Source organism: Cylas formicarius, unplaced genomic scaffold (genome assembly GCF_029955315.1).
Source record: "Cylas formicarius isolate icCylForm1 unplaced genomic scaffold, icCylForm1.1 PGA_scaffold_3__17_contigs__length_32017465, whole genome shotgun sequence".
NCBI lineage: Eukaryota > Metazoa > Arthropoda > Insecta > Coleoptera > Brentidae > Cylas > Cylas formicarius.
Window position 1 is genome coordinate 9,738,549 of NW_026844326.1, and position 15,928 is coordinate 9,754,476.

The window sequence follows — 15,928 nt, forward strand, 5'->3', positions numbered from 1 at the left end:
GGTGAGCACATGGTTTTTGCAACACAATGTCGAAAGCAGATTTTTCTCCCACGATAACTGCCCATTTGGCAGCGGAAATACTAAACAAAACTTTGGCCAATATTCAGCTTCCTGAAAATGCCCGAAAAATCGAAGAGGCCAGAGAGAATGTGGGCAATGAAATGTTGAAAATGATGCAGTTTGTGTTTCCAGTAATAATGCAACTGCAACTTGATGTTGTCAAAGAATATGGTTTTTCAGACACAAGAGAAGGTATAATTAAATTCTCCCAAATATTGCGTAACCTAGAAAGAGAAGATTCAGAAGTCGCTCGATTGCATGGTTTAATTAAAGCCTATTACTTACCCCCCATATCATTACACACAGGCACTGATGTTATGGAAGAGAAAAATAGTGGCAGCTAACATATTTAAATTGGTTTATATAATTTATAGATTTATAATCGTCTAAATATGTAAAGTTTAGAATTAAATTAACTATGTACAATTTTCAGTAAATTATTTTAGAAATTGAAATTAAAAACTCGGGCTACATCATATATGTATGTTAAGTGAGAATAACAACAAATAAAATTCTAATATTAAAAATCCCTTTATTCTATAAATATCATTGTAAACACTTTTGCAGCTTTATAATCACATTTTATAAATAACATTTCTTTACTATAAAAAGAACTATACAAAAATATGGACCTGAGCTGCTTTTTGGCAGAAAATTTAATAACTGAAAAGACTATTGGGAAAATGATATAATTCTTAATAATATAATACAGGTACAATTGTAAATCAGCTTTCTAATTTATTTTTTTTAATTCATGTTATAATTGTAGTTTTTTTTTGTTTGCTTCCAAGCACGAAAGTAAATAGAGGAACAGGATCATTAAGTGTAAATTTTAAAAAAAGAGAGTTCATACAATAACCCTATAATGTATTTACTACTGAACCAATGATTCACATTTCTTAAAAATATATAAACTTCTTATTAAATTCATCAACATTAAGACACTAATTGTTACCAGAGGTAGTAGGTATAAACTTTGTTTTACAATCCCATATTGAAATGGAGAGTGTTCCTTTGGAGTTTAAATTATTGCCGGGCGCTTCGTTCAGTTTCTATTAAGCACTCACGCACTAATATTCTAGCAGAGACAATATTCCTTTTTAATCTTTCTGCAGAACTTCTACTTCCTGCATATGTAGGACGCACTTCCCTGCCCATTTCCTCAATGACATTTAATAGTTGAACATATTTCGAAAGACTCGACGACGGACTGTTTAAATTGGTTCCGGAATTATTGTTTAAAGATGATGGGCTTTGCGAAGGTTTGTTAGAATGCATCGGAATAGCAGTAACGGTAACATCGCTAAGTTTAGATTCCACTGCTTGTATATCGACTGTTTCCATAGCGCCGCGACTTAAAATATGTCGATAATCACTCAAGCTTTTTGTTTACTTTTAAGAAAATAATTTCTGCCAAGATCTTTTTTCTACATTTACCAACTAGGTTATGTGCGCAGAACCGAAATGGTTAGTTTCGTTATTCATGTAACATACATTTTTAGAGTCTAGATATTAAGAATTGGAACCGAGGATGCCTCGGTTGGTAAGGCGTTGGACCTGCCAATTCGACTTGCCGTAGGTTGTCAGGGTTCGATTTTAACGAAAATACGAACGTGCTTCGGCGACCGTCTAAAAAAACAGACACGAACTCATAATAAAGGAAAACAAAAATTAAGAATTCACCCATTTTATGCATTTTCCGTATCACAACACCATTCACACCAAAGCAAATGGTTGATACCATTCCACCCGTCCCCGTATTCACTTTTCCAGGGAATCCGTTTTGTCACAATATTCGAAAATTTCGACTTTATTTAGTAAACATAGAAGAACCATTATTTAACCAAAAATGAGGAATTATTTAAAAACAATCGACAATCGGTTACTTATTTATTTCAGGGATATAGGATACATCAATAATTAAAAAAAACATCTAATCCTAACACTTACATTCCAAAGAAATGAATCAAATATTACTACTACGACCACTTTGCTAAATATTCACATTTTTAAGAGAAATATTGAAGGTCAAAGATTTGAACACATTTTTTTTGTCGAATGGTGAATCACATATGTCTTACCAGTGAAAGTTCGAACATAAATTTAGCTATGTTAAATGCAGTTATTCTCAAAATAAGAAAAAATATATAAAGAAAACTACATGCTACAGAAATTCTCAAACACTGAGGCTTATGTGAGATTTATGCTCGTTCACCACGGATTCGGCGTGCCAACTGGATATCTTTAGGCATAATGGTGACACGTTTAGCGTGGATAGCGCATAAATTGGTATCTTCAAAAAGGCCTACTAAATAAGCCTCGCTTGCTTCCTATAAAAAAAATTAATTAGAAGTATCCTTCATTATAACAATAAGCCCGTACTAACCTGAAGTGCTCCAATGGCAGCCGACTGGAAACGAAGATCAGTTTTGAAATCTTGTGCAATTTCTCTGACCAGACGTTGGAATGGTAGTTTTCTTATCAGCAATTCAGTAGATTTCTGGTATCTTCTGATTTCTCTCAGCGCTACTGTACCTGGACGATAACGATGTGGTTTCTTGACACCACCAGTGGAAGGCGCAGATTTTCTAGCGGCTTTAGTAGCCAACTGCTTACGAGGAGCTTTTCCTCCCGTTGATTTACGTGCGGTTTGCTTTGTACGCGCCATGACGATTTAATCCTTCTAGTCAAAGGAAATCTGAGTACTCCCGCCAAACCAATAACAATATATATTTTTAACTAATATCGTTGATCAATAAACTTCGAAATTCCGAAAAACCGACACTCCTTGAAAATGGATGAAATGAAAATAAACGAAACGGTAAAACAAGATGGCGCAACCAAACAAATGAGGTTGTTAATAAAATCATCCCAATAAAAGCAGTGAAGATCTACATTTTTAAGAACAACTTTCATGCCGTTTTTAAAATTGAAAATACGAAAACAAAAAACAGCAATATTAGGTGAAATGTACTTACCCTTTTTCAATTAAAAATTTAATCACAAACTTCTCAGCTCCTCAAATTATCACGGGGAAAGGTAAAGTGACAAAACACAAAAGTGACGCTCTCAAACCATTTACCATTCGTCGAGAAGCATCTAGAACGCCATTGGTTGAAAAATTAACGAATTGGCAGCAATTCATGACATCTGTGGACGTACTTATTAACTAGCCCAAAGTATGCGACTGGGACCAACACAGAGGGCGACTGAGCTAGAGAGAGCGAAAGCGGGAAATTGCGGATTAGAATCCAAGTGAATCCCGCTGAGTCAGACTTTGTTCGTGTGAATTTGTCTATTATTGTTGGAATATATAAATATCGTGGTGGGAAATTGAAATATGATTACATATTACTGTGTCTAAATTGGATAATTGGTAACCAAGTGAAACTGCGTAGAATAATGATTTATTGATTACTACTCTTGAAATAACGTTAACGTTGTAAGTAAATAAATAGATAAATATATAAATAAAAACGCCTTTATTTTTCACTCGCTGTTGATTTAACGCAACATGTAAAAAAAATCATAAATCAACTTACAGTAAGGCAAATTTTACAACAAATATAAATAAATAAGTAAATGAGCTAATAATAACAATCGGTTAACAGTAATAATAAACTTGAGAAAAAGGTAATCCTGTTGAAATTGGCAAAAATAAACATTAAAGTAATAAAAAAAAAATTAAAGCAATTAAATTGACAAGGCTAATCTACATTTAACAAAATGATGCAAATATAACATTAATTTCCATTAACAGTTTCTTTTTAAAAATGAACAGTACTAAGCGTCGTCATTTTTTCCAACAAATATTCCGGGTATCCAGTTTTGGAGGAGGCTAGGCGAAGTTTTTGTCTATCGGCGATGTTAAGTCGGCGTAATTCTTTCAGTTTTTCACTAACATGGTCTTTGAGTTTTAAATTGAATATGAAACGAATACATGAGTTTTGCACTTTTTGTAGTTTGGCTTTAGTGGCCAAATCCAAACAGGGACCAAATACAAAATTGCAATAGTTTGTGAGACACAAGACCGACGTTTCAGACAATGATTTTTTTAACTTTCTGTTAAGAATATGTTTGTTTTTGTATGAATTCCTTATATTGCAATATCCTTTTTGTATAAATTTAGAAACATGGGTCTTGAACTTTAATTAATTATCACAAATTGCGTATTCGTATTGTATATCCGGTATTTTAACATTGTTGATTGAAATGTCAAGCAGTTTACTAGCCCAATCTTTAAAAGGTCTGCAGTAAATAGTGGCCGACTTATTTGGATTTAATAATAGCCCGTTATAGTTAGTATATTGCAATTTTATCTAAACGTCCATTTAACTTCTTTAAAACTTCAGCAGCCTCAGATTTTGGAAAACCATCATATAATTGGATGTCATCAGTGTACTGATGTATGTTACACTGCTCAATAATATTAATAATAATAATAACAATAATAATTAGAATAATAATAATAATGATAACAATAATAATAATAAATAATAAATTGTTTATTGCCCATAAGATACAAGCTTTTACCTCAACATGACGCTATAGTTTCTACTGAGTACAGGACGCTTTAGTTTAATAGCATATTACATTTAAATTTGAATTTAGGATAAACAAGAAAATAAGACATTATAATAACATTTGTGATAGAATTTGTACTGTTAGACATGACGACGTAGCATGTTAACGTTCCTGCCGTAGAAACTTCTAGGATTTGGTTTATCCTTAGCAGTCAGCATGTGTCCATGCACGAACGCCGTCCTCAGGCAACGTACGGTAACCAGCATTGTAATTATTCGAAGTTGTTACGAAATAAATCTTTAGTTTCTGAAATATCGTAATTAATTAACTGTCGCCCGAACCCCCGACAGAACAGAATTCATAACACTTAATTAAGCTTGAGTTACGGAACTCGTCTGGTACCTTAAGTGTTATTTATTTTACAAATAACCCAGACAAATTAAAATATATAATCTTAGAATACTGAAATAAACTGACCAAAAGAAGGGAAAAGGGACTAAACTGAGGCATTGCATTAATTGAAGTTGCTTTTAGCCATAGCTTTAAACTTAGTGAATGACTGTGGGACAATTTTCCACTAACCAATTAGACAATTTATAGCCGAACCCTTTAGATATTTTTCATTTCAGCAGGCATTATGTTAAATTTCTAACATATAGAAATGTTCGCTGTCCTATACTTTTCTTTGCAAATGGATGTGTTAAGTTTTCTTTCGTTTTTTCTCTAATAAAGTGATCATGAGGTTTGTGGTTGTTGAATAATGAGTTTTTCCGCATATGCTTTATAGTTTGGTTGTCGAATAGTTAATACCCTGCAATACCTAAATCTGAGGGATACTGTCGGACAAGTTGAAACATAACTTTCAGGACTCTTTTCTGAATAACCTGTAAACGTTTTAGATTACTTTTATATGCACCGCCCCAGCCGATAATGCCGTATAGTAAACGTGACTGGACCACCGCAAAGTATATAAGGAATATTGTTACTTTGTAATGTTAAGGTGTTATTAAAAAAGGGTATATAGACACAGTGTTTTGCAAATTTACGGTAAGTGTTCGTCAAACCAGTTGGTTATTGCGCAAAGATCTGCTTTAATTTGCAATTCAACATTATTGCAAGTGTCGGCTTTCATCATTAGGACTGTATCACCCGCAAATGATATGTGTTCCATTAATATTTATCGAAAGTAAATAATTGAGGTAGATCTTGAATAAAATGGGACCTAAGAGTGTTCCCTGTGGTATACCACAGTTAACTGTTTGTTTGCTACTAATAATGTTATTTCTAACTGATTTTTTTCTGGAGGTAGCTCTTGAATAGATCCAGCGGAAAACCCCCGACACCAATTGATTCCAATTTGTTTATTAATAACCTATGACTTACGGTATCAAAGGCCATATCCGAAGTGAAGATAACAAAGGTCCTAGAAGAGAACTTTGAAGTACACCTCTGCCCAACACTAATGCCCCATAATGAAAGAGTTTTGCACAGAAAAGTGACTAAGGGTGTCAAAGCCTTATTACAGTTCAGTAATACTAAAGCTACTTTACTAATAGTAAAACTAAAAGCGATTCTCCCTTATCTATGAGAACTTTTAACAGAGCTGTCGAGGTGTTCAACAATTTGCGAAAACTGACATTTTGGCAAAAGTGTATTTCTATCAAAATAATTAATTACTTGTCGAAAAATTAACTTTTCAAACACTTTTTAAACCGTTGACAATAAGGTAATTTTGTAATTTTTTTTTCAAAACTAAACTTGTCATGACATGAAGGGTGCATGCATAGAACTGATAAATAAATGAATCAGCGAGGTACGTTTAAATTTAGACCCAAGTGCACGGTGACGTCTGTAATTCAGGACTGCTCTTCTGAATGTACGCAACATACCAGTAACACACGTAGTAAATCCTTTAGTGTATTTATGATTGTGACTACGTATACGCAGTAGACGGACCCGAGCACCTAAGGGGCTCAATGAGAAGTCGCTAACCCAGATAAAAAAAAAAACAGCTCGGCAGCCCAAAGATTATCTTGCTTCGCTACTAGGTCATCGTCGAAAATTCACTGTTGTCAAAACTTGGGAAAAGGGAAATTATGTGCGTCAAATGAAAATCATTAAATTTAAAACAATTTATTTCAATGTTTTAAATTTTATTGTGAAATAATAAAAATAAAATAAGCCAATAAGGTACACAATTTTAATACCCTAACAAATCGACACTTTTTATAATACAAGATATTTTAAAAATATTTGGCTTTTAACCATTGTCTCATGTATTGCCAAAATACTCTAAGTGTTTTAAGGATGATAACAATAATATTATTTGTACTTATATAAATAAAATATTCATATAGGTATATGTTTTAAGAAAATGCTACGAATAGAAGGTTTTGAAAAGTTTGATTTTGTACTGTTAGATATTCTCTACAGAAAAAATAATAAATCTCTATACTATACAAAAAAAATACGCAAAACGAACATGTTTGTTCTCCGAAATAGTACACCATAACAATAAGTATTAGAAGTATTACTGATTTTCAATGCAATGACGATCGAATATATTAAAGACAATAGATTGTTAAAAATCTAATTTGGTAAAGTCATAAGCCAAAAAAACTTTATTGCACCACTATCCTTACGGCATAATATTCTATTCTGTATCCAAAATATGTTCAATACAAAATACTAGAACGGTAATATTTCGGCAAAGTACGAAAATACACTTGGTATATAAAACTAACTTGACATTCGTTTTTTAAAGTGCAGTTTTTTTGACTTAACCATTAAATCCTACTTGTTGAATAACTAGAAATTCCTATGTTGTTGCATCAATAGTAATTATTCGAAACTAATTATCAAAGTCAATTACCTAATAAAAAACTCAGTCATTTGCTTAATACATACCACTTATAGACTTAGATGGTAACGGGATCTAGGTGTTTGCCCAAACCCTACACTTGACTTCTTTAACGTATTTTTATAAAGTTTTTAGTCAGAGTCAATAATCGCAACAATGTTGAATAAACTTAGCCTTACACTTAATGTTTCACAGTACCAATTTGTCCTCCACTTTAATATCTATCATCAATTATATATCAATGCAAAATCACAAAGCAGTCTTTTAGATAACAAAAAGATTCGCCATCTTTAACATCGATCGAATATCAAGCAAATGACGTGAAAACATTTGAACTTGAGACATTGTGTCTAGGGATAGATAAAACGATTCTCGTAGAGATAAAAAATTTGTACCAGGCAAATACGCAAAAAATCCAAAATCCTTTTTAAACTATTCCTTAAACTTTCACTTGGCCAAATTTTGAGGCTTTAAAGACTTGGCACACAAAGTAAATGCAAAGATCGTGAAAGCAATTGGTTTTTTTCCTGCACTACTACAACCGACTTTTATCTATCCAGCCATCACAATTAACACCTGATTGCCAAACTGGGATTGTTTCACACTGCTGATTTATATTATTTTTTTAGAATAATTAATAATAATTCTACTTTGAAAGTGGAATATCTACAGTACATAATTATAAAACTAAAAAAATTTATATTTCATAACTTTTGTCATGTCAATAAACTTTTTTCTCTCTTTTATTTATTGGATTGGATGTTTTATATTTTTCAAAACAAGTTTATTAATAAAATTATAAACCAATTCAAAGACCCAGGCTAAAGTTAATTCCTTTGTGTTAAAAACTTGAAAGTGACTTTATCAAAAAGGTGGCCTCAATACGACTTACCTCTAATTGAACTGATGCGTCTCAGGTGTACATAAAAAAAAGAAAATCAGCTTTAAATTTATATTTCGCCGGCGACATCTTATATATTGCACAAAGAAAATTAAGGATATCAGCCACTTGTGGATAACTTTAAAACTTATTTTTTCGCGGAACCCCTTAGGGAAAAGGTTTATCAACAATACGAATTAAAACTATTTTTGAGATTCTACATTTACCCCATTACTTGGCTAGCGTTGGATAATTTTAAAAATTACATTTTTAATAACTCGCCCATTTTATGGACCGCGAGTGATTCAACCGGCAAGAATGTGAAACTATCCCAAAAATAATCAGAAAATATTCAATTTATCATCTTTAATATCAAGAAAAAAAGCATTCAAATATTTTCAAAAAAAAAGGAAAGGTACATGTCCTTACATCACTGAATAGAATAATTAATCTGTAATAAGAGATGTGATGTTGCTATACACAATTTAAAAAAACGCCTAAATAAATTCTAAGGAAAAAGGAATAAATTTTTTAATAACTAAATTTGTTAAATTGCTCGCGGGTCTAGCGCACGCAGGCGTCGGTGGGGGGGCCTGTGGTGCGGTAAATTCGAGAGCAAGCCTAAAATCCTTATACTCATATGTTATTAACCAGATTATTTGGAGTCTGACAGTAGGGGCACTCGCTCTGCGTACTTGCGCACGTGTCGCACAAAACGAAATGATTACAATTCAACGTAACTGTCCTATTCCTCTCCTCGCAAACCATACATTTCGAAGCGGTCTCCCTATACAGAACCTTTTCGATTTCCTCCAGATCCTGCCTCAATTGTGCGTGGAGATTTTTTAACATCCCCAAGGGCAACTTCGTCAACTCAGACACCTTGGTTATGCTACGGATGTGCGGGCCGCCCTGCAGATTTTCGAATTCCTGCTTGAGAGTATTATATTGATTGACCGTATCTTGCAATTTGTTTTCTACTTGTTTGGTTTTTCTGTTCGCCTCCTCCGTCTCCCTCTGCCACGCCTCACAAGCGGTCCTTGCTTGTTGCAATCGTTCTTCCCAATTCGTTAATTGTAACCTAGCCTGACTTAATTCTTCGCGTAACCTGAAATGGAGAGTTATTTGGTTTTGATGACTCCGGCCAAATGTTAAGCAATGTCAAAAGAGTTGAATATTTTAAACTAAAAAAAATTTAAAATGTTTTTTTTCTATGAAAAACTTCGTCTGTTTAAAAAAAAGTAGTAAAAAGTACTTTTCATTTTTTATGAGTACAAAAAGCGAGAAAATTACTATTATTTAGATAGTTACCAAGCTTAATTTTTTTTAATATCAATATAAAAAGCAAGTAATCTCGTAAACAAGCAAATAAATTAAAATTTTGGACAAAGTTTACATGCAATCTGAACGGACCTTGTCAAAATTAAACATCACTGTAATTAGGAAGTTGACAGATAGTATATATCGTGAAAGTATAAGAACTGTTTATGCCTCCTCAATTTGGAGATTATCTTCATTTGCAATCAAATTTTTCAAATCTATAATTTAAATTGCTCTACTTTTTTTGAAAAGGTGCCTCACGACAAGACTATAAAAGGCCATGCCAAGTACTGCTCGCTTATATTCGAGATATAAATGACTGTGATAAATTTTAAAATGAAAAATACTATTAATAGATTCAATTTCGATTTTTAACGCTTTTACTCTGTTATTTTGATTGGAATTATAGGTTTGGACCTTGTCTGTGCGATTGCGCATCATCCTTTTAAGTTTTATACTAAATGATTTTGATTTTTTAATTGCCAATTTACATAATAAATAATTTCAACAGCATTTAAGGGAAAAAAAGTTTTTAATTGTAATTAAATAATTAACTAACAAAACTAATCAAAACTACACTAAGAGATATCAAAAATATTGTAAAAACTGGCAAACCTAAAAACCAGTATTTTATGTTCAAAACATCTTATTTTCTTATTGGATTTTTTAACATTTCTAAAAATGCTGAAAACACTATGTCTTCTAAATGGGCATTTTCGGGTCACTTTTTGAGAGAAATAAAACACGAACCCGAAATATTTGTAAGCAAAAAACTGATGACCAAAACAATAATTAGCAGAAAATAGGCTTGAATAATTATATTAAATAATTTTAGGTCAATAGCTGACTCTGCCCTTGCCTAACTAACCAAAACTAAAAAAAAAATTGAACTCACCTAACCATTTCTAAATTATTGTTAACGCTGGGCGACATACTAAAACTGTTATGGTGGTTCCTAGAATTTGGCGATATGCTCTGCGGGAAATCGAAAAAGCTCGCGTAGCCGCTTAGCTTCGATGTGCTGCTGCTCAGTTGCATTTGTCCGTGGTTGAGGAAATCGATCGCGTCCGACTGGGAAAACCTAGTCGCGGAAAGGAACGGTTGAAGCGGACTATTGTTGGTGGGACTAAAACCGCTTAACCCGGACCTGGCGGAACTGGGAATGTTCACGGGGGCGGAGCTGCCCAAGAGGCCCGCGGACGAGGCCAACCCCACGGATATCGAGTTCGATACCGTCGGCGATTCGGATTCGAGTTCCCGTTCCAAAGCTCCGGAAATGTTCAAGTCTTCTAAATTTAGTTCATCCAGGGCGTTACCTAAAAGTATATTTTCGATGACGACTTTGAGGTTCGGTCGTGCGACTTGCTTACCGACGACACTTTCCACTGTATCGTTGCCGGTACTAAAGAACGATCCGCCTAAAGTACTGTAAGTGAAGCAGAGCGCTTGTTTCCTTTGTTCCCGTTCCAGCGGATCTAAAAAATGAAAAGGAATGCTTTGGATCATTACGCCACATAATTTCGGAAAAGTGTTAAACTACCTAAGGTCGAATCTTTTTCCGTAGCTAACAATTTATTAGTTAATTCTAGTCCTAGGCTGGGATGTCTTTGGAAAGGTACCGATTTATGCGCCAGTTGCGCTCCCGGAGCTTTATTACTACTACAACTATTTGATCCTATAGATGATGTCGACGAAGCTGATTCGCTCACTTCGCTGCTGCCATTCTAGAAATAAATGGTCGCTTAGTTTAGATGAAAGCTGAAAATAAAACAATACGAACAGAACTTTCACTACTTTTCTCTTTGATTTTCAAATCCGAACATGAAGGGGGAAGGGCATTCGATAGGATTTCCGCTAAATTTGTACCGCTAACATCGCCCGTATCTCTCGAAACGCCTAATTCTTCTGTAAGGAACTCAATTACGTCAGAATATACAAAAAAAAAGAAAGACTTACGTTCAACATGTGCGAAAGCACAAAACACCCCTCGGGGACAGTAACCCGATTGTTGAACATCATTGCATTTAGTACTTTTATATATTTCCGGATGAAATTGCTGTTCAGTCCTGGTATGACAATAGGAACATAGATCGCCCGCATCACAGTTGCCCGGCTCCCCCCACTCTTCACCGTGTTTAACATTTGGACAGGGCGTTGATCTGAATATAATATCGTGATATCGACTTTAGAGCAACCTATTGATGTTCTATCCAAAGGAAATCCGACAAATATTAATACAGTTGCCAGATTAAAAATCTATTTATAGATAGATGATAACTGCACAATAATTTTTAAATTATTGTTAAAACTTGCAATAAAGACTCGCAAGAATGAAGTATAGATTTTGTTAATATATTTGTTTTTTTTTTAATAGAATATCAAAATATACATGAAATTTGATAAAAAAATAAAACAAATTACCCATTACAATTTGATTGGTACCAAATGAGAAAAGTAGAAGATAGTCTTTTATTTGATATTTGCTGGAGTACAATTGTAAAATTTCGATGTCAAATATCAAGTTCCATTTCTGGATCTCGCAAGCCAACTGGATGGATATTTGTGATGATCATAGTTGTGTGGCACTATTGGATAGTTGTGAAAATTTTCGTGAGTTTTGTAAATATCCGAATTTTGTTTAGTGTTCAATAGGCACGCAAAGTAGAGTTAACAAGAATTAGTAATGAGAGGTTTTAGTTACTTCTGTTAATTCCCATTGTCGGTGGAAATCCTCTAAGAAAAACCTGGTCTTGCTGATTAAACAATATGGCCTGAATAGGCACATACACTGCGAAAATCTTCAATGCCAGGACTACACAGTTTTTTCTTTGAGAATTTCCAAATTGAGAGTAGCTAATACAATAAGACAGTGGTGCAAAACCATATCTATTAATATTGAATTTGAGGTCACAAAAGAAACAAACACTATTATCTATCATCACAGGCATAAGTATGATTATTGTGTGAGGGCTAAAAAGTTGGAAAGAAATCACAATGGATCGAAAAATTTGTGGTGTAATTGAGCTTCTTCAAATTCTAACCAAATTACCCTTTCTAATGAGCCTAAATTTAAACATTATAATGAAATTATAAAATAGCAAACAATCTTAAACTGATTTTGAAGAGTAAGTACTAAAAATGCCAAGTGAAACTGAAAAAATTCCAATCTGAATTCCACAAGGACTTTGTTTATATTCACGTAATATATAGTTTGTACTGATTTCACCTGTCACTTCCTTTCACCTTTGTTACCTCTTATTTTTAAATCTAAGTGACCAATAACCAACAGATTTATTCATATTCAGCAAAACTTGTTAGGTTTGTATATGATCTTTCAAACTGACTAAAATCGACTACTGGCATCCCGCCTAGAGCGAGAGCTTGAATTACTATAAAAGTAGAGATAGAAATTTCAACACACTACATTATCAATGTATCTCCTTTGTAGCCCTCTCCATATTCTTATATAAACTGCATTTTTAACAAGCAGTATAATTTAATTAGTCTATCTCTCTATGGGACTACGACTTATAATATAGAAAGTTTCCCTTCTTAAATTCTTCTAGGCTAAGCCTTAGTTTAAGTAAGCTGTCGGTTTTTCTTTGGACATCACATCATTGAAACAGCCATTAAATACCTATATTTGAATTTCCTTGGACTTCGTCGTTTATCTTTACTATTGTGATATTGGGGGCAAGCGTAGCCTTGCCTGCAAAGTCTCGGCGGCCTTTTGCAAGGTTCCGTTTTGTAATTGGATAACACGAAATTTGTATCTTGCCATTTTGGATCCTCGTTCATCAGATTTCTTTCTTTGTCCAAGGCATTAGGACCGTTGGTGGAACAACAGCCGTCTATTTCGGCCGCTTCCAGGGCTTGTATTTCTTTAATGTCATAAACTGGAGGTCTGTGGTCGTGACTCCCGTGCGCAAACGCACAATGGAGCCCATTTTTTACACAATAGCCTCGTGAATCCGTGTCGTGAACGCACATACACGTTTTGTAATATCTCAAGTGATACCGCCTTTCAGTATCTCCCGCCGTTCTATGTAAATATGGGCAACTAAAAGAAACAATGTAATCTAATAGGAAAAGATATAAAGAACTTGACACACCAATATTAGATCATTTAAGAACATCTACAAGTCTGATTTGAAACATCAATCAGTGACCCACTTTTGAATATTCGGATAAAATCAGGGGCAGTCAGCTATCCATTTTAATGATAATTTTGGTGAAGATTGGTCTCTTATTCAATACCGAGATGTAGTGGTAAAACATTAACTTTATTATAGCTTGTTTCTTAATGCGAGAGAGTAATAAAATGTAAATGCCAAGGATCATTAAACAGGGTGGACAATATAAAGCTATATAGCAAAGTTAAAAAAATTACAATGACAGTTTTCCTATTTCAGTGTTTTAAGATTTACACACCTTGAATCATTCCTAGTCTGCATACAATAAAAAGACCAGTTTGGTGAATAAAAGTAATGTGACCGGGGTGTTACTCCAGGTAGAACAAGAAATATAAAAATTATACATGATTGAGAATTGAGATATTAAATTATTCTAAGATTAAGTAAATAAATAGTAAAATAAATAAATTGTAATAAAATTATTAAAAAAATCTACTATTTACAATACAAATTCACTTGTAAATTTTAGTCAACATGTTTCGAGTAGCCAGATTAACTCTAGTCGTTCGAGTCCACAGATACCATAAATGGCTCCACAGTGTTTTCTAGCATGCTATCAGCTTCCCGCAATGTTTTTTTCTATTTCAATCACATGTTCAAAGCTATTATCCCATTTTCCACAATCCACTGTCTATGCCTTCTTGCAAGAGGGTTTCAATGTCCCCCATTTTAAAAATGGAATTATTCCTTGCCACAAGCCATTTTACTTGCGCTTATATCAATTCTATTCACATTTTGAAGTAGCTCCTTTTTGCTTGCTTGCAGATTTTCTTGAGTGATAGATGGCATTATCCCTGACTATAACAGTCCCACGAGGAACCAGATCACTTTGCCATTTTCAAGAACCAACTTTGCCAACAAGTGAAAGTAACTATACTTCTATTTTTAAAAACTAAGGCACAGGTAGGGCAACTACCTGCTACTCACTCGACACTTGACAATCATCAAAGGTACAATACTTTACCTAAGGAATACGTCTCAGACCACTTTTTTACAGTTCAATAATGATTTTTAACTTTCTCGCATTAAGAAACGGACCACAATAAACTAGTCAAACTGTATATGAAAGGCATTTTCAAATATTTGCAACCACAAGAACCATGTACATTTATTCAAACTACTTATTTATTTATACACCCTATAAAACTAGAATCATAAAACCCAAAATCGATAATTAAATACGCACTAATAAATTAGACAACACGCAAATAGTTGCCAAAGATCATGGTAGGTGTGCATTTGTTTTGAAATCAATGTTTTTGTTTCTGTCGGAAGTTGGGTTAAGGACGTTCACTGACTGTGAACCCAGTTACCTATTTTTATAAAAATTATTCATGTTTAACTTGAAAATTGTTTTCAAAATACTTGGAATCAACCGCATTTTAATAACGATGTCAGACAAATCGCTGTAAAAATCAAAACCTGTATGGTCAATGTCACACCCACAAAGAAAATGACAGAAAGGATAACCAAAAAAGGGGAACTCACTCGTCTCCATCAGGACAAATACCCGTAGTTTCGTCGTATTTTGTACAGTAATTGTCCGCGCTATAATTAAATGTTCCATCCCTGCGACGAACGGGTCTTCTACGCCTTTGGTTCATGAAATGCCAATGAAAACAGGTGAACGGACGATGCTGTGTACATTTGTGTTGCAAGAAGAGCGGGCATTGCTCGACGCGAAATTCTTTCAGGTATCTAAAAAACGACACGTTTTTTCTATATAAAACACGGACCGGATCACACGCCACCGAATGTGGAATACGTCACAATATCAAATACGCACTAAAAATACACTTACGAGTAATGATTTGGCTTTTCCGTCTGAGCTGTCAACAAAGGCTTTGACTCTGACGGCATTTTGTAATCACTAGCGCGCAATAAATCCGCGCAGGGCACGCTCGCATTTCGCGAATTAAATCCCGTGGAAGGGGTCACGTGGCCCGAGGAATCTCGGGAAAAAAACATTTCAAGGACATGTATGTTTTGATGCACGATTACGGCACCTGCATTTTTTTATTTACATAATGTTTTTATTGGCACAGAAATAGAGCATATTTTCGGGTACAGAAAAGGGTTGTCTGTTCACAG

General features: G+C 34.0%; 3 protein-coding genes across 8 annotated transcripts; 1 reads left to right on the plus strand and 2 right to left on the minus strand.

Moving 5' to 3' along the window:
• The first annotated feature begins 5 nt into the window (after positions 1-5).
• On the plus strand, positions 6-587 carry LOC132698932 (protein C10). Its single transcript, XM_060665267.1, has one exon. It carries the CDS (start codon positions 27-29, stop codon positions 402-404), a length of 378 nt encoding a protein of 125 aa, XP_060521250.1. The 5' UTR covers positions 6-26; the 3' UTR covers positions 405-587.
• Positions 588-1,936: 1,349 nt separating this feature from the next.
• LOC132699224 (histone H3.3A) lies at positions 1,937-3,177 on the minus strand. 2 transcript variants are annotated; one of them, XM_060665824.1, is made up of 3 exons: positions 3,039-3,177; positions 2,447-2,740; positions 1,937-2,390 (listed from the first exon to the last, which is right to left on the minus strand). In XM_060665824.1, exons 2-3 carry the CDS (start codon positions 2,726-2,728, stop codon positions 2,262-2,264), a joined length of 411 nt encoding a protein of 136 aa, XP_060521807.1. In that variant the 5' UTR covers positions 2,729-2,740; positions 3,039-3,177; the 3' UTR covers positions 1,937-2,261. The 2 variants fall into 2 exon arrangements, with proteins under 2 accessions (XP_060521807.1, XP_060521808.1); XM_060665825.1 differs by having other exon boundaries at positions 2,447-2,743; positions 3,039-3,172.
• Positions 3,178-6,701: 3,524 nt separating this feature from the next.
• LOC132699483 (RING finger protein unkempt) lies at positions 6,702-15,780 on the minus strand. Of its 5 annotated transcripts, none has more exons than XM_060666228.1 (9): positions 15,639-15,780; positions 15,326-15,535; positions 13,282-13,704; positions 11,601-11,803; positions 11,425-11,549; positions 11,185-11,368; positions 11,015-11,119; positions 10,540-10,960; positions 6,702-9,432 (listed from the first exon to the last, which is right to left on the minus strand). In XM_060666228.1, the coding sequence occupies exons 1-9, from the start codon at positions 15,695-15,697 to the stop codon at positions 8,961-8,963; spliced, it is 2,202 nt and encodes a 733-aa protein (XP_060522211.1). In that variant the 5' UTR covers positions 15,698-15,780; the 3' UTR covers positions 6,702-8,960. The 5 variants fall into 5 exon arrangements, with proteins under 5 accessions (XP_060522211.1, XP_060522212.1, XP_060522214.1 ...); XM_060666229.1 differs by having other exon boundaries at positions 10,540-10,725; positions 10,792-10,960; positions 11,425-11,803; XM_060666231.1 differs by lacking the exon at positions 13,282-13,704.
• Between the last annotated feature and the right edge of the window lie 148 nt (positions 15,781-15,928).